At 31.5% G+C, this 18,831-nt stretch overlaps 2 protein-coding genes and 1 long non-coding RNA gene across 9 annotated transcripts in view; 2 read left to right on the forward strand and 1 right to left on the reverse strand.

The window, feature by feature from the left end:
- The window catches only part of Mef2 (myocyte enhancer factor 2), a 75,418-nt gene extending 74,992 nt beyond the window's left edge, over positions 1-426 (forward strand). For all 7 annotated transcript variants that reach the window (XM_015334571.2, XM_089179297.1, XM_089179300.1 and 4 more), the window contains one exon: positions 1-426. This exon is cut by the window's left edge. The gene's annotated coding sequence lies outside the window, so the exon portion shown is untranslated.
- The window catches only part of Notum (palmitoleoyl-protein carboxylesterase notum), a 12,532-nt gene extending 1,245 nt beyond the window's left edge, over positions 1-11,287 (reverse strand). The window contains exons 1-8 of the mRNA XM_015322329.2: positions 10,763-11,287; positions 6,670-7,036; positions 6,477-6,537; positions 6,150-6,373; positions 5,843-6,052; positions 5,418-5,694; positions 4,753-5,069; positions 1-3,908 (exon numbers count right to left, since the gene is read on the reverse strand). The exon at positions 1-3,908 is cut by the window's left edge and continues 1,245 nt beyond it. Of these exons, the coding sequence (XP_015177815.2) occupies positions 3,568-3,908; positions 4,753-5,069; positions 5,418-5,694; positions 5,843-6,052; positions 6,150-6,373; positions 6,477-6,537; positions 6,670-7,036; positions 10,763-10,930 (1,965 nt within the window). The 5' untranslated portion in view covers positions 10,931-11,287 and the 3' untranslated portion in view covers positions 1-3,567. The remainder of the gene's footprint in view (positions 3,909-4,752; positions 5,070-5,417; positions 5,695-5,842; positions 6,053-6,149; positions 6,374-6,476; positions 6,538-6,669; positions 7,037-10,762) is intronic.
- On the forward strand, positions 5,891-6,654 carry LOC149033466 (uncharacterized). Its single transcript, XR_016178836.1, has 3 exons — positions 5,891-6,031; positions 6,187-6,365; positions 6,444-6,654. It is a non-coding gene; the product is annotated as an uncharacterized LOC149033466 (long non-coding RNA).
- Positions 11,288-18,831: the final 7,544 nt, after the last annotated feature.

Consider the following 18,831-nt stretch of genomic DNA (forward strand, 5'->3'; position numbering starts at 1 on the left):
TATATTATACATGTAATATGTTTATACCTGTGTTGGAACAATTGTGCGTACAACGTATATACCCACACTTTTTAACAAAAACGCGCGCGCATGTGTTTTACATGTATTTTTGGGGTATCTCAAAATTGTCGAAGATCGATGAATAAGGGAAATGAGATAAATTGATGAAAAGGGTGGATAGAAGGAAGGAAGGAAGGAAGGGAAAAAAATGGGTAACAAAAAAACAGCGATACGGAATTATCTGTCTTATATGTGTACGATCGTATCTATCCTCTGTAGAAATGCCTTATTATCACGTGCCTCGATTAATATTTAAACTGTTCACCTGCTTACCTATTACTTGTTAGTCTATGTAATGAATATACGTGTAATATCGAGTTATTCTTTGTACTGCTCTTGTAAATATATTCTGAAGAATTACTGTCACACCTGTCGTTATCGTCTCTCTCTCTTTCTTTCTTTCTTTCTTTCTTTCTCTCTAATTCTCTCTCTTTCTCTCTCTCTATCTTTCTCTTTCTCTCTTTGTTTTCTGTTTATTGTTTATTATGGCAAAAAAAAAAAAAAGAATGAAAAAAATAATATACAGATATTATAATTTATGTGCTTTTTCTAATCATTTTAAGTTACAATATTAAATGTTCAATATTGTTGGTCGTCAATAATATGGTTTTTAAATGTATTATTTGATTAAAAATCTATTGATCTATATTGCGTATAGATCATTTATGTTTTGAGTGTTTAAATATAAACTGCCATCTAGCGGTCAATTGTAGTAATGAGACCTAGAACATAACCCTCGGCGGTAGGCAAACATTTATTCAAGTCTCATTGAAAACCCTTTGAATATGCAACTCGTTATACACTCGTGAAAAATGTAACAGTCTGCTAGATGGCACTGCTAAGCAACATTTGCTTTGAGCTTCTTGTATTATGCAACCCTTTCTACAAGCTAATTCGGATTTTTCATTTAAAATGCAGTATATATTTTTTTTCTTGAAAAATTATAATTATATTATATTAAAAAACAAATTTTGTTTGTATTATATTCATATTTAATATAATATAATTTTTAATATAATTTAATTATATACGCGTTGTTCGGTTGAAAAGTTTTGAGCTTCGAGAAAACAACTTTAATTTTTTTATTTAAATAAAAGTTAATTTCACATCAAAAGAAAAACTTTTTTTTTAAGTTAAGCTCCAAAGTTTTACTACCAAATTACGCGTATGATTTTTAATTTTTTTTAAATTAAACGATATGTTAAATAAATAAATCTATTTGTAATCTTAGTTTAGAACAAACGTTCGATTAAAATGAAATAAATTATAGAAAGAAAATGATAATTTACATTAATTTAGTGTATAACAGATATACAATTTATTTACAATTTCAGACTTATTTTAGATTACATACAAAATATATGATACAAAGACAATGAATTTGTTTATACATCTTTTTAACAATACACATTTAACGTCATTTTTAAACGAAATGAACACGTGAAAATATGTCAATTGTTTAATTGACATTTGAATAAAAATGTACGCGTGTAAATGAAATAAATAATTACAATAATTAGCGCGACGACGACTATTTTACAATATTCGTTAAATAATTTTACAAATTGTTATTTATATTATTTTATACACATTAATCTAAACGGTACACGACGAAGTCCATTAACACGCATTTGATATTCTTTGAGGTAGTTAATTTAATCAGTCTATTAATCTGTTGTTTTTTTTTTCTTCTTTTTTTGTTCATTGTTACAATTCAAATCTTGCAAGAGTACAAAATATTTTTCTCTACTCGTTTGCCTCAACGCAAATCTTTTATCTGTTTTATGTTAAACTCGTGTAATACGAGTTTTAAAAACAACCCACGCTCTATGTAATTATTTTCTTTTTTTTTTGTTTGTGCAAAAAAATATTATGAGCATACACTCGAGATATGTTGTCATCATTATGACATATAATTAATTTTCAAAGTAATTGATCGACTTATTTTTTACAATAAATTACAGTACATACTACACATATGTATGTATATATATATATATACATTATCCGATTATTATGAAAATGACCTAAATTATATATATATCTTCTTTCTCTATTATTAAAACGTATAATTAATGTAATCTAAAATAAATCAAAAAGTTGAGTTTAACCTTTTTGTTCTTAGTGATCCATATAAGGGTCGTTTATGCAAAGGTCTTGTTTAACCGAACGACCCATATAGGAGTCGTACCTTAATACAACATTTGTTCGTGTAAAAGCATGCAATAACTAAAGGGTTAAAGTTATGGTCATTATCATAATTGCCGGCATGCTTATGCGAAATCAAATGTACACATTTTTTTTTCAAACGTAATAAAGATCACTGGCACAACGTTTCAAAATATAAAGATATTTATAAAGAATTTAATTGAAAGCTTTAAAAAATGTATTTCACAAAAAAATATTCAGAAGGTTGTAATATGCAAGCCAATGATCTTTCATTTATAAAACGTATACACGTCTGACCTAGTTTACTACATGATTTTATGTTACGTTTACAGACGTATCTGGACTTTTTATGAAGATTTTTTTTTCTTATTCTTTTTTTTTTTTTTACAAGTCCCCAGGAGAAGATTTGATCGAAATTCTGATAAACGTGTGATCTGGTATTCCGTGTCCTTGTCTGAATATTACGAAGAGACATCAAGTACTCTTACAAGGATTGATATCTAGGTCAGCGATTTAGATGAACGATCAAACGTGAATGAAACGTAATCGATTCATTCTAGTACTATTATGAAAAGAAATTTCGATTTATCCGTGCAATATATAAATAAATAAATTAATTTAACGAACAATTATACAAGACTTAAGTAAAATGGAAAAGAAAATATAGAAATGAAACGAATTTGTGCAGAAAAGTCGAATAACGCGAATCCTAAAATTAAAATCGTATATACAATTGTATTTTGGTTCCAAAACGTCGATGTGAGAAAAAATTATTATCGACGTACGTATTATATTATAATTTAATTCTCGATTTTCGTCATAATTAAATTTATCCTGCATAATATTTACCTTATTAACTTAATAAATAATTATATATATATATATATATATATATATAGAGAGAGAGAGAGAGAGAGAGAGAGGATCCACATATTATAATTTGAGTTTAAAAAAAAAAAAAACAAACAAATATTACGGAATGACATTGAAGAATGAATCCTTTGGTAAATCTTCTACGAACACGTGAAATTATGGTAAGTAAAAATTATCGATTAATTTTAATATTCATAGAATGGAAAGATTCTTAGTCGAAGATTTGTTGTGAAAAAAATGCAATTGTAATATTCAATGATAATAATAATAATAATAATAAAATGAAATAAATTGAAGAAATAGTCGTTAAAGGTAAATAGGCTAATTTTTTTATGCAACAGAAAAAAGAAAAAAAAAGGAAAGCTATTGAATTTGAACTAAAATCTATCTTGAAAAATGAATCGTATACGAACATTGAAATTTTGGTATATAAAAATTGTGATAAGGGCTTACTTAGAAATAATCTTAGTTAGGTTGTTGCGTAAGAAGATTTAACAGTTCATCGTTGCCCATATTGTTCAAGGTCTGTATGTCGATACCTAAAGCATTAGCTACGCTCATCATGTCGAGGCCGAAGCTCTTAAGCAGCTCGATAAAGTCCATCTCTTCTCCAGTGAACGGATTGTGAAGCTTAGGACAGCTGTGATTGCATTGTGGCCAAGTGCAACGCTCTATCAATCGGAAGTGACAGCCCTGGTGGATGCATTTCCGTTTTCCGTTAGATATCACTGAACGTTGTGGCCTCGTACCATTGAACATTCCTGCGTGGGTGTTGTTGTTACTTTGTTTCCCACCTTTTCTTCGTCCTGCGAAATTCGTTTCGTTACGTTTCAATCATTTTTTTTGCTTGTTATTATTTCTTTTTGTTTTGTTTATGTTTTATTTTTATTTATTTTTATATTTTGATTTCCTCTTTCTACTTTGTTACGCACGTCTCGATGATTTAATTTATATTTCATTGGGTCGGAATTTGTTTCTTAATTATTATTATTTTTATATTTTATTAAGGTTTGATACGAGAAAGAATGTAATGACAATCGGAAAGTGTTTCATTTCTTTTTATTTCTTCATTTTTTTTTTTTTTTTTTAATGTATATATAAGATGTTTTTTTTTTTTTATTCCTTTTTATTGAAGTTTTTTTAAAGGAAGTTTTTTTAATTTTATTATTTTAATTTTTTTGATGAGATGAATAATCGAAATATGCATTTGAATAACGTAGGGTTACGCATCATTGATATCTGGAATCAAAATGGGAAAAACCCTCAAAAACAAATGTGATATAGATGATTTCTTTCTGCGATTTATTAAGAACACACACAGTATATTATCTACAAAATACATATTCTCTATATAAGATCATAACAATTATTTTCTGTTTTTTTTTTTTTTTTATAAATATACGAATAATACGATTTTCATAGAATTAATAAAATAGAAAAAAAGAAAGAAACAAATATATATATAAACGATATATATAATATATATATTTATATATATATATATATATATATATATATATATATATATATATATATTATAAAACATAGAAAAGAGTAAAAAAAATCTCTCACTATATCTTTCACAAAGTATTGACACTTGTCAAAGAAAAAAAACATTTTATATTTTTAAACAAAACGTGGACTCTTTACCCGAGGCTTTTCTTCTTTCGTGTTTTTCCTTTTTCATCCTTCCATCCTTATTCTTATCCCTTCTTCTACCTTTATGCTTTCTTCTTCTCCTCTTTTTATTTTCTCTTTCCGGATCGGAAGTCGTATTATTCGCTTTCTCCTCCATTTTTTCACTAGTGAAGTTCGAATAATTCTTCTTCCTCGTCTCAGTTGGTAGATTATTTTTTTCAGCTCTTCTCAGTTGAATCAACGTCCCGTTATTCTTCGTCTGACCGGAACGGAGAAGTTTTCTCAACGATTTCGTGCACGGCTGATTCGTCTCGATTTCGGACAAAGTTCTGCGAATTTCAATTTCAATATAAAACGGTAATTTATCTCATTTTCATTTAAATAGAATAAATTACACATTAAGAAAAAAAAAGAACGTATATACATAATAATAAATAAAAGTAAACTCTGTGTAGCATGACTAATTTAAATTGTCTAAAATTGTTTTTAAAGCTCCTGCGAATTCTGTGTACAATTATGTATAAAGGGTTGTCTATTAAAGGTACTTAAAAAACTGCTATTACCGACAGTGGAGTATAAAGTATCATCAATTTCCAGGCGCAACGTTCATATCATTGAGAAATTATGATATTTAAAATTAGTCACATTACATCGTTCATACTCTATTATGAACTTACTCATTATGATGATTTTCAAGTGTCATTAGTTCCCAACAATGCAACGCTTGTGCCAAAGACACCTCATCTATTTTAACCAATTGCCAATCCCTTTTAGTTAAAACGCTGTGGCTGATGCAGCTAGGTGCAAAGACCGCGCTGACATTTTCGAAAGTCTGCCTCAAACTATCACCCATTTTATGAATGTAATCCCATTGTTGTTTTGTTACAGGTGCACCAACGTTGTCCACAGACATCTGGGCCTCGTCGAATATCCATTGAAAAACGAACAAAGGAGCTGCGTATTCGTAAAGATGAGTTTTTTTTAAAATCATTTTATCAATTTTTAATCGATATATTTTTATCCGACATTGATTAGCAACTTTTTCTTATTTGTCTTAGGAATATCGTTTTCTTTTCGAAGCTAATCGATTAGTATGACTCACCAGTCAAGGTCGGATAAAGCCGATAACCAAAGTAACATCTCCAAGGCTCGTCAGGATGCTTAACAACGCAATTGTGTGGTATACGTGCTTTCCAAAGTTCCATTCCCTTGCGGACAGCATCGACAGGTGATAAACCATTCGGCGAGTACGGTGCTCTGTCAAGAAACCAGCCTGAATCTGAGACACCACGTATGGCTACATTTTTTAATCCTACAAAACGAAATCATTGAATCAATTAACCAAAAAAAGAAAATAAATGAAAGAAAAAGAAAAACAGATTAAAAAAATATATAAATAATAAACTAACCTAACTCTTCGTGAACTAAATTTTGCACGTGATCAAGATTCAACATGACACCAATTCCACCGGCACTGCTACCAGCAAGTAGCAATGAGCTTGCATTTTCAAGGCCAAGTGGTAACAGATCTCGGACAACCTGCGAGACGATCTCAGCTCCCATAAAGGAAAACATATCGTTTAGCGAGCTTCTCGTACCACTCCAACTGTCGCTGGTACAATAAGGTACAAATCTAAAGAAAATAAAAAGAAAGACAACATATGTTAGGTCAGATTGATAAAATGTTTTTTTTTTTTAAATAGGTGCGCAAGGTTATCGCGATGGACAATACCTACACGTGATTCGCATTCCACCAGAATGGATTCTCTTCCGGATTTCCTGATAACAATCCACCAACTGAAATAATTTGATGAAACATGAAATTACGATTAAATTATAACTACATATTTGTTAAAATTCAATCAAATATTATTTGTTCGTTTTTAATCCAATACAATTATTAGTGAACGTTAATTAATGTGAACTTACCGTCACGAGTTTCGGGCCATTGTGTTGATGTCATAAGATGTCTTAATTTGAGCCACCTATTTCTACAGCTCTTATGATCATAACAATACCAGCCACCTTCTAAGAAAATGATCCACCTCTTCGAACCGTGGGATTTACGTAGGTAAAAGCCCGCCTGCGAGCCATCGTTGCAAGTGATCGACCTGTTGCTTAGGTAGACCCTCTTCAATCCTCTCTGCTCCTCCAGACCATATTTCTCCAATATCTTGATCAGCTTCTGTAGCGTGTTGCTTTGTAGTCCCGGTGAACTCGATGACACCGATACCGTGTTCGTTGGTTTGTCTTCGGCGACTATCGTTAAAATCAATACCGTTAGGAACACTGATATCTGGAAACAAAATTGTATATATCATTTTTACATTTTATTTGTTTCAATTAACGGATCAATTATTATTTATAATAGATGATTTATTTTCAATTATGTTTAATTTCAATTACATTTTTTTTTTTTTACGAAATTCTTTGAAGAACCAACGTCATTTTTCTTACAACAGAAATGCACCGATACATGCAATTATTATCAACGTCATATAAATTGTTATTTATTTTCATATATTACAATTACAATATTTTCACATACACAAATTACACAAAAATTTTAAATGAAACTTATGGGATCTATTATTATGGGTATAAAATTTCATATAACCCATAGACAACAATTCGTGTCTCACCCAATATTGCAAAATAATACTAATATATATATATTAATAAACGTTTAATGAATAAAATTAAAATACAATGTTAAATTAAAATATATATTAACAGTGATGATAACATGTAATACAAAATACGACAAAATTCTGAGAATTACCGAACCATATTTGTTTTGTTCAAATTATATATTAATGGACAAATTTTTGAGTTAAGATTAGACCGGTCATATGAACCATAAGTACAAAAATCGATGGAAAGGTAAAGAAGAAGAAGAACAACAACAACAACAAGAATAAGAACAAGGGGAAGGGGGATCAGAGTTAGAAAGGATGATGAAAGGGAGGAGCAAAACGTAGATTCTTGGCGCCACCACTCTCTTTCCATATAGTTTCCTCTTTCTCCACCTCCTTGGTCCTACCCTCCCTTCCTCCCTCTCCCCTTCTGCCACCTGTCACTCTCTTTCTCTATATACGTGTCTTACCTTTTTTCTTATTCTTCTCCCCACCCCACCCCACTCCACTCCTCCACTTCTTTTCCTTTCACGAAAGCAACCACTAAGGATCGAGTTCCAGGTTTCAGAACGGTAGCCGGTAGCGCAAACATATCTCGAAAACAGAAGCTCGCTTCCAGATTAAAGGTTGCCGCTAACATGGCCGAAGGCAGGAAAAGAGAGAGAAGAAAAAAAAAGTTGTTCCATTGGCGTGACGTAATTCTAATTTGAATAGGCGCTGGATATTCGATCGTTTTATAATTTAGATATTTTTTTTTTGTTTTTTTTTTTTATGCATAAGATTTTATCGTCACGTGTCGTGAATTTGTATTTTGTACTTATCGATTGAATTTGATTTATCTGTAATTTTTTATACATCTCATACGAACTTTATTTTATTATTTGGTATTGTATAAATTAATTTTTGATATGTTTTTTTCATTTTTTTTTTTTTTTATTTCCCAAGGACAACTTACGAGATCAGATGATTGATTACGAGATCGATATCATGTTTTATGCATCGATCAAAAGTTTTTTTTTTTTGCATTTATCGTATATTTATTATATTTGTTTTGCATATCTTTAATTTTTGGCCTGTTTTTAGTTTTTTTTTTTTGGTAGTATCAAGGATAAATTATTAAAAAAAAATGAACTCTTTATTGGATTTATTAAATTTATTTAATAATGAATGTAAAATTAATGATAAAAGGATATAACCGAAAGAGTATTATTAGAAATAACCGAAATTACATGCTGCGGTTGGTTACACATTTTTAATGTCATGTGATTTATGTCGATCGTTAAAATTTGGGAAGATTTAATCAGTATGCTTTTAAAAGATATTTTATTTTTTTTTATTTTTTAAGATCTCTCAAAAGATCATTCTCAAAGATTTCTGGAGACTATAAAACGAGAAGAGTTCAAGATAAGATCTTTACTCTTGTTGATTTCGCGCAACTTCTGACGCTTTGCATCGGGACGTTACTTTTTTCCTTAATTTCTTAAAAAATTCAAGGTCAGTTGGGGTTTGAAAGAAAAATGTCTCGATTTGTCGTAAAACGAAGTGATTTTGGGAACAAACAAAAAAGTAAAAAAAAAAGAAATAGGTATAATTTGAAAGGAAGGAACGAATCTATTGTGAATAAGATCAACTATTTTGAAGCGGAACGAGTTCGGCAAGTTAAAAAGGAATTTGCGATAATGCAGGGCAAATTTGAACTTTCGAGAGGTCGTAAATAAAATTGACGACTTGACCGTGTCTTCTTCTTCTTCTTATTCTTCTTTTTTCATGCTTTGCGTAACCACTTTATTATATCGTAAATCATAATCCCGTTTCTCTTTTGACATTAAGATTCTTGAGAAAAAAGAACATGGAACTAGGAATCGTCTAAGACATTTTTTCTTTAACTTTTTCTTTTTCTTCTTCCTTTTTTTTTTACTTCTTTTTTTTTTTTCCTAAAATACGCATTTTTTACCTCACTTTTATTCGTATCGATTTTATCACGTCGTAGTTCAAAATTTTAATTGCAAGTCCTTGCCGTTTGAAAAATAATGTTTCAACTAATTAAGTATAATATATATGCGTGTATGCAAAATTATTATTCCTTTTTGTATTTTTTTTAACTCTTTACTATAAAATTTTACTCTTTCTTTATTTTTTGTCATTTTACCTGTTTTAGAATTTACGAACACTCGATTAATTTTATTAGATTTATTTTATTTCTTTTTTAACGATCAACGTAAAATATTTTTAATATTATAAGTATTTTTTTTTCTTATTTAATCAATTGTAAATTTCTATCTTGTTTTTATATTTAAATATTGTCGATGAAAAATATTGCAAAGATTTTTGTCGGTTATAACAATTTTATTAAAAAAATATTCAACAACTTTGAACTCTCTATCTTTATCTTTCTTTACCACTCTTTCTTTCCTTTTCTTTCTTTCTTGGGTATCTTTTTCTCTGTTTCTCATTTCCATCCCTCTTTTGGCGTATTAAAGCGTGAAGGTGTCCGTCATAATTTGCCACCCGGCTTATAATCCCCGTGACAAAGGCCGACAAAGAGATGGCCTTTACCTTCTATGTTAAGCTACGTTCAACCCGGATTCTAGTAGCCGTTCGAAACGTTTAAGGTAGCCGAAGAACGAACAGAAAGTACTGAACGAACGAACAAGTCTAACCTAAGGAACCCCTCATCGTAAAAAAGATTCTTTTTTCATTTTACCAGCAAGCCATTCAACCTAACAGCTATTCGTTAACTAAAAAGAATAAAGAAAAAAGAAAGAACAAGGAAAAATACAAGTAAATAAGTAAGTGTATGTAATAACATGATGTATATTACGTACCATTATCTACGATGTAGAAACATAATTCTCGTAACTCTCGTGAAACTTCAAACGATGACGTTTAACTTGTAAAACTATGATCTCGTGCAAGGGTCTCGTTCGAACAGGTACGAGATAACGAGAAGGAACGAGTTAAGTATTCTTCGATAACGATATTCCTACTTTAACGTTTTTAATCTACTAAGCATTAAATTAAAAACAAAAACAAATGTATTTTTAATCGGACAAATATATTGATTCAAACGAATATCTTTATATACAGGTTCAAATAAATTCTATTGAGACTTTTTCAAATAAGACATTTACGAGTTCATTGAAACATACTCATCTTAATGTACACGAGAACATTTATAAAAACTCATTTTAAAGTTGTATACGTTAATGAACACAGTCATCTTTATGTCTACAAGGCATATTTGAACCACCAACTCATCTTAAAATGAGATTTTGCAAGAGTAGGAAAAATGTAAAAAAAATAGGGATAAATGTTTGAGTTGGGATGTGAAAAAGATTTAGAAAATAGTATGATGGTTGTGTTGAGTATGGTTGCAATGTCGGTACCTTTGAAATTCGTTGCCGGTAAGTCGTTGATCGTCGTTCACATCGCGTTTCGTCGTCCGGATGTTGATGATGATGGTGGTGAGAGACGAGCGTCTCGTTACCATTACGAGAACCGCTCACGCAGCTCGTATTCGCCGTTGCTAACACGCACCAACCTCGCATTACCATAACCGCGTACACAAGGACCAACTCGTTTCATCTCTTTCTTTCTTTCTTTCTTTATTTATTTATTTTTTTACTTTTTCTTTTTTTTTCTTCTTGATTTCTTACTTTCTTGCTCTGTTACTTACAGAGGGTTTCATCCAAGAGAGAAAGTTAAGTTTCTTACGTTGCATTGGTGTGTGTATGAGCCTTTCGAGTTCAACTTAACGAGCCTAGAACGACTTGATGAAGCGCGAAACTAACGCTCACCAATCTTCGTATGTCTGCGCAATGATCATGATTTTATAATGATTTCGAATTTTATACTAATTATTTTTGTATTATAAATTATTTTGTAAAATAATTAAAGTAATATTCTCCTCATCATTGAAGTTCGTTGCTATTTTTTTTTATTAAAGTATATATTTCATAGTTTAATTTTTGGTCAAGCTTAAAATTTGCGATGGAATAAACTAATTTCCAAACGATCATGAATTTCTTCTACGCTTTTGTGAAATTTTTTTTTTAAATAACAGAACAAGTTTATAGTTTCTTAAATATCAAAAGTTCATTCAAAAAATTAAAGACACGAAATTTAGACAAAATCCAATAGTAATATAAACTAACTAGATATATCATACTAAAGAGATTCTTCTTAGGTCCTAATAAAGATGACCTTTCTGAACTAAAAGTGCTAACATTTGGCATAAGTCCAGGACACAATTGAAGATGCCATTAAATCTACGGAAATAACTTTTGATATTTGAAAGTTGAAAAAAGTCATCAAAATGTCGAGCAAACATATTTGCCAAAAACTTCCTATTATCTCAAAATAATTCGAGATTTATTAAATCATTAAATCTATAAAGAAAGAAAGAAAAAAATAAAAAGAAAACAAATCCCGATCGTGATCCAATCAAGAAGATAATTTTGCTCGATTTTCTTTAATAATGTAACCTATTTGATAAAAGTATATGAATAAGGAACTGAAACAGAGGGTAGACGGTTGGTTACTTAGGTTAACTGTCAAAAACACTGAGTAGAAAAGCCACGTAATATTTGACGTAATTTATGACGACGAAGGACTTTCGCAAAACACAGAGTAAAAGAAGGAGAAACGAAAACGAAGACGAAGAAGAAGAAGAAGAAGAAGAAGAAAGAAGAAGAAGAAGGAATAAGTAGAATGAAATAAAGGAAGAAAGAAAGAGATAGAAAGAGAGAGCAGGTGGCAAGATAGGGTATACGTTGGTGGATTAAGGCGCGGAGCGGCGAGTCAAAGAGATTTTCTCCCCATTCCGTCGCGGTGGGGGCCCCTCGGCCTAACAAGGGCTGAAATATGACTGCCTTGCTCTACCTCAGTTCCCTCTTATCTCCCCTCTCCGTTTCCCCTTCTCTTCGCGCTTATTCACTCTCACTCTTCTCTTTCTCTCCTTCCTCTCCTTCTGATTCGAGGCAAGCACCGTAGTTCGCATCACCGAGGTAAGCAAGGAAAAGCAAAGGAGATATCTTCTCTTCGACTAATTTATCGATCTTTCTATCTTCTTTCATTTCAAAATATATATATAATCGTATATATATATATATATATATATTATATTTCATATGATGTGTATATTGATTGATATAATATATTTCATATATATGTATATGATATATTATATAATATTATATTATTCTTATATTATTATATAATTATTATATATATATATATTTTATTATTTCATATATTATTCTTGCCTAATTATTCTTTACTTCTTCTCATTATTTATTTTCTTTTCCTTTTTTTTTTAATTATATTATATACTTATAGCTTTCAAATATAAATCACACCTAGTCTAGGGATGGTCTAATCTTTATTATGACATATGTATATGTTTTTAATATTTAGAAATTTATATCTTTATTTGAGCGGCTATTTAATATGTTGTTTAGTATTTATTAGTCGCAACCTTTTTGGTAATAAGTATTAGATGTTCGTAGAGAGAAGTGATTCATTGTCAGACTCGTAAGAAAAAAAATAAGAAGGATTATATACTATTTATTAATATCCCATTAATAATCATCTTTGTTTCTTGTTTTCGTTTTTTTTTTTTAATATAAAATCGAAAATAAATATAACATTTCTTTTTTTTTGTTCTTTTGTTCTTACAATTAGATAAAGAAAAAAAAACCAGATAAAAATCCTAGTAACCGTCATATATCATACTATTTCTTTATTATTATAATGTAATAAAGAAAAAGTGTTAAAAATTCTATAACATAATTAATATTAATAATAATAAATAAAATAATAAATAAATATTGTTACACTTTTTTGAACATTTTTTTGTTTGTTTAAAAATTTTCTAAAGCTAGGAAGAAAGTTAGAATATGAATTGAGAATGATCGGTGTGCGTTTGTTCGTCGTGTATGCTTGTATGTTAGTGCTTATCTGCGTGTATGGTAGGGAATGGTAGAGAGGAGAGATGGTGATGGTAGCGGTGGTCCATCGGAGTAAATATATTGGATGGTGGTAGGATTGGTGGCGGTGTCTTCCGCTCTCTACTTGAGCCGCGTGCCCGCTCGCTCGTTCACGCCCGAGGTGCGCCTTTGATGTGCCGCCTACATCGTCTTCTTGCTAACTCTTTCTTTCCTTCTCTCTCTTTCTTTCCTTCCCTCTATCCCTTTTCTTCTTCTCTTTCTCTCTTCCTTTCTTTTATATTTTATCGAGGAAGGAAGTTTAACTCCTTTTCTCTTATCCTCGTCGGGGAGAAGTTGGCAAAAAGGTGTAGGGAAAAAGAGAACTTGGAAAATCGTGCTTCTTATTCGTGGAATTGCCACAACGATTAGACACGTTTTTATTTTTTATTTTTAGTTTTTTGTTTCCCTCCCTTATTTCTTTTTTTTTTTTTTTTTTTATATATAAAAATTAAAGAATTAACGTGATATATGATTGCCTTGAAAATCTTTTATTTTAATAGATATCGACTATTGAAATAGTTTCTAAATTATATTTGTTTTTAACGTTTCTAACGTAAATTAATTTTATTTTCTGTGCATCTTGTTATAAATTTGATATTTACAGTATTATTATTCTAAATCACTTTTATACAAAAATTGCATTAAACGTAGTTCGTTCCATACTTCTATACTTTTGAACTAAAACAAATTTTAAACGTTTTAAAGTAATCAACGAAATAATGTTAATGAATTTTGCGCGTTATTCGAAACATTATATGAAAATTTGAAAATTTTTTCCAAACCTTTCAAAAAAAAAAAAAAAAACGAAAAATACAAAACGAACGAAAGGAAGTGTTAATAATCTTGATACAAAGTTCAATGAGTAAGGCGAAATTGTCCATAAGAGTGCAGTAGCAGGCGAGAGTAGGCAATCATTTTACGGGGGCTTATTTCGAAGATCCCCGTTCTTCTTTCTGTCCTTTGCTATCTCTCTCTGTCTTTCTCTCTCTCACACTTATTTTGCAGAAGGAGAGATTCTTCACGCGTACTCGACTGGTACGCGGGGTTCTCTGGTGTTCTTGGTGTACTCTTTCCGGAAGCCCCTCGCGCGAACTTCGGCTTACTTCAAAGGTTCCCTCCGCGCAAATCGGCACCGGCACCGTACAAATCGATAATGCGATTCGTGCTCTCTCTCCATGACGAGTATAACTCCCTACCTCAATCCTCCCTCCCCCCTACCGCCTACTTCCCGCCCTTCTTTTCATCACCCCCCTTCTCCCTTTTCCCACTTCTACCCCTTTACCTTTTTCCTCTTCGTTCGTTCTCCACAATCGCCCTCTTCATTCTTCCACCCATCCTTTTTTTCTCGATCAAATCTGGATCTCTACTTTCTTTCATTCTTTCTCTCTCTCTCTCTCTCTCTTTTTCTAGCTCGATCGATTCTTTTCTTTCTTTCTTTCCGAGTTCATATTAAACGAGATCTAATGAGATATCTTTCTCTCTTTCTCTTTCTAACTGCCCACGCGTCTTTTAAAAACCAGAGAAATAAAAGTAAATGAAAAGAAAAAAGGGGAAGATCGTTCGATCTTAGTCGTGGATCGTATAACACACGAGGATTTCTAATTAAAAATCTTCTTAATGGGGAACGATCAATCGAGTTAGGTATAAGAGAGAGATCTTTTATATTTTTCATTATCTTCTTCTTGTTTTCTGATCTTTCTTTTCTTCTTTTTTAAATCCAATTTCATCAGGGAAGGAGGAGGATTAAAATGGGATTTAATGTAACTTATGAATGTTTTCGTAAAATTTCGGAATATTGATAACGATCTATTCCATAGATCTAATTGATTCTAAGAACTTTATTTATGAAATTATAAAGGATTTATATTTTATATATATATATACATCGTTTGATTAACTAGGAAGTAAACTGCGTTCGTTGAAATTAATCGAATAAAAATGAGTAGTGAAAGTTGATTAAATATTTCTTAATTGATCACCAAATACAAAGGAAAATTTATATCAAATTAAAATAACAATTGGATCGTTTATTATTATAATTAATATCATTTCTAAAGTCACGTTTACTTCCTTGTTGATCCACGAGAACCTTTCTCTCCCTTTCTCTTCTCGGTAATAATTACTCAACCTAATCTCTAGATATAGTAACGTTCTATTTAAACGTTTTTATGAGAAACGATTATGATTACTCATATCCAACATTATAGTAGAATTTTAACTTATCTTTCCTCCCCTTTTTTCTCGTTCTTATTCTTCCACGAAAATGCTTACTTTCATCCTCCTTTGAGGACCATCTCTCTTTCTTTCATATATATATATAGTTTATGTGCATTAATATAAACACATTTACACACACACACGCATATTTACATAGTTACACGCACATATGTACATACTTAACATATGGTATATATAGGAATAAATTCAATATATGTTCATACATAGGTACACACCATGTATATACGTATGTATACATATGCACATAGAAATGTATATATTTAGATGCATATACAAACACACACACACACATATATATACGTTCTGTGTTTATATAAATATATGTACGTATGCGTGCGTGTGTATTAGTATGGGTGTGTATTGTGTGTATGTATATTGGCCTGGAGCAGTAAGAGCAACTGCAAGAGAAACAGCAACAGCAGAAGCAGAAGCAGCATCAGCATCAGCAGAGAGGAACGTCCCACGTGAGCAGAGTCGGTTCAGCGTACGGTGGACCGTGAAACGTTTGATCTTACCGCCAAGGCAGATCGGCAAAAGGTCTTTTTCTGCGGGGCCGAGCTTGAAGCCGGCCTCAAAGACTTGACTGATGACTTGCGGCCACGAGCAGAAAAGAGAGAGAGAGAGAAAGAAAAGATAGAGAAAGAGAAAGAGAGAACTACTACTACTATTCTACTACTACTACTAATACTACTACTATCTATCTACTACTACTACTCCTTTCTCCGGATCCATTTCTCTCGTGTTACAAGTTCTGAAAGATCGGTGGACGATCGCGTCGTAGGAGAGAATGATCCTATCGGAATCCATCCAAGAACCCACCAGAGACGTGGATATCTGCCGAGTGTGGTTTCAAAGTCTAGTCTGATGATTCTTCGAGGCGCCGAATCGTTCGCGGAAGACGCGGAAGAAACGGACGCGTGCCTCCGCACGTGTCAGACTTACTCTCACCACCACTACCTTAAGGAATCCCATATCTTTCTTTCTCTTTCTTTTTTCTGCTCTATATGTGTGTATGTGTGTGTGTGTGTCATCTTTGTAAGGTCCTTTTGGTCCCCATTTAATCTAGTTAAGTGTAATTAGTTAAGAACTCCTCTTTCTATCCCTTTCTTTTTCTTGTTTTAATCTAATACATTTCCAACGTTTAAAGCATTTGTAGAAGATTAATTATTTTTTATTACACTTTTTACTATACAGTAAAATAAATTATTTAACATTAATTTAGTTATTTTTATAATAAATTATATTCGATATATATATATATTTTTCCAAATCGAATAATACCATAGTATAACAATAAAAATAAATAAAAATTATTTCATTTAAAATTGATTTCAAAGTAAATTTTAATATTTTAAAATTGCCAGGACAAATGTTTCTAGCAAGATTCGTTTGGAAATTGATTATAGGGAAAAATAAAAGTGAAAGATAGATAAACTGGCGAAAAAAAATAGAGAGAGAGAGAGTGATAGAGTATAGAAGGGATGGAGGGTAAAAGGGAAGGGAAGGAGAGAGGGTGAAAAAGAAGAGAGAGGGAGTATCGAAGGCTAGTCAGGTCAGCATCGTCGACGTCGACCAGCCGGAGTATACGAGGAAGAGGAGCGTTGTTCTCGGGCTGGCCATTCGGAGGGGATGGCTCGGAGAAGAGGAACTGTCGGCTCCTTTGAAGTCGGTCGGTACCGTGTGTAATTAGGCCGCCGCTCCCCACCCCGCCCTCGGCCTCTGATCTTGCCGCGCTGTGTCGCTAATTGCTCACCGCTCCACGGCAGAAACGTCGTCGTCCTCCTCCTCCCCCTCCTTCTTCTTCTCTTTCTCCTCCTTCTTCTCCTTCTCTTCCTTCTTTTCCTTCACTATTTCTCCCCCTTTTGAGTCTCTCTCTCTCTCTCTCTTTCTCTCTCTCTTCGTTCATCTCTTCTTCTTTCTTGTAATCCTTATCCTAGTCTCTCTCTACGTTAAGATACGTCATATCCTTGTCCTTTATCCCACTTGACGATATCAACTATATGTCATAAACAGATCCTTATCTTTCTTCATTTCTAATCCCATTTCTTGGCGGTTGATTTTTCTTCATACATATTTTGCCGTTTAGTTTAAAGGTACTCTTCTCCTTCGTGCGGATGAGTTTCCTTTTTTCTCTTTTTCGAACAGGGATTTTAAAGGATATCTCGTTAATTTATTTACTTGTTCTTTCTTTTTTGATATAATATTTAATGTTGTTATAATATTTAAAGTTGTTATAATATATAATGTGTTCTTTTAGTATTGTTATTACATTCTAAGAGGATTATTACGTTTTTTTATATATATAATTTTTGTATTTTTTATTAAGAACATGATTGGCGAAATTCTTTGAAATATCAATTGGTTGATATTTTTTTTCTATTTCATAATTAGTCAGAGAGCTTGATACTGATTGTTCGTTTCCTCCTAGAACCTCTATTTATTCCTAATATGGTATCTTCGTTTTACAATGTCCTCGTTTATGATCTATCGTAATTATTTCGATTTCTCAATTGTTCAATGCAACTTGTTCTTGGCCTACATCATGATAAAGACAAAAAATTCTTTGTTTTATTATTTGACGTCAATGATCTGAAATATTTATTATATTTGTTTATTCACAAATGTTTTTTGTATCGTCTAACATTTTGTCAGAAAATTAGGAATGATTATAGAAGTACAGATCAAATTCTAGTTCTTGCAGGAAGACATTAGTCTCTCCTTGGCTGTCGTTCTCCTGAAGTCGTTATCGTTAGCGAACCTCTCTCGTCCACTTCCGCATCTATGCTGTCCTCATCATCCTCCCCTTTCCTCCCTTCCAACTCGTTCCTTACTCTGCGCGATAATCCGCCCTCCTTATTTACCAGCTACTTCTTCTTCTTCTTCTTCTTCTTCTTCTTCTTCTTCTTCTTCTTCTTATTCTTCTTTCTCATTTTCTTCCTCATCTTCTTTTCTTACTTCTTCAATCCCAACTGAACTAATTTACTAAACTTTGACCTCATCATCATTATCATCATCATCATTATTATCATCATCATAATCATCATCATCATCACATTTATGTACAATTTTTCCGAATTTTTTTTAAAATGAAAACAAAATAATATCTAACATTTGGGTATTATTATTTTTTAACATGTAGTCAATTTTTTTTACTAAATATTTATCTAATCATCATCGTCATCTTAATCTACATCTATTTTATTATTATTTTATTGTCTTTATACTAGATT

Source organism: Polistes dominula, unplaced genomic scaffold (assembly GCF_049000335.1).
Source record: "Polistes dominula isolate Pdom_NZ unplaced genomic scaffold, Pdom_raw_medaka contig_373, whole genome shotgun sequence".
NCBI lineage: Eukaryota > Metazoa > Arthropoda > Insecta > Hymenoptera > Vespidae > Polistes > Polistes dominula.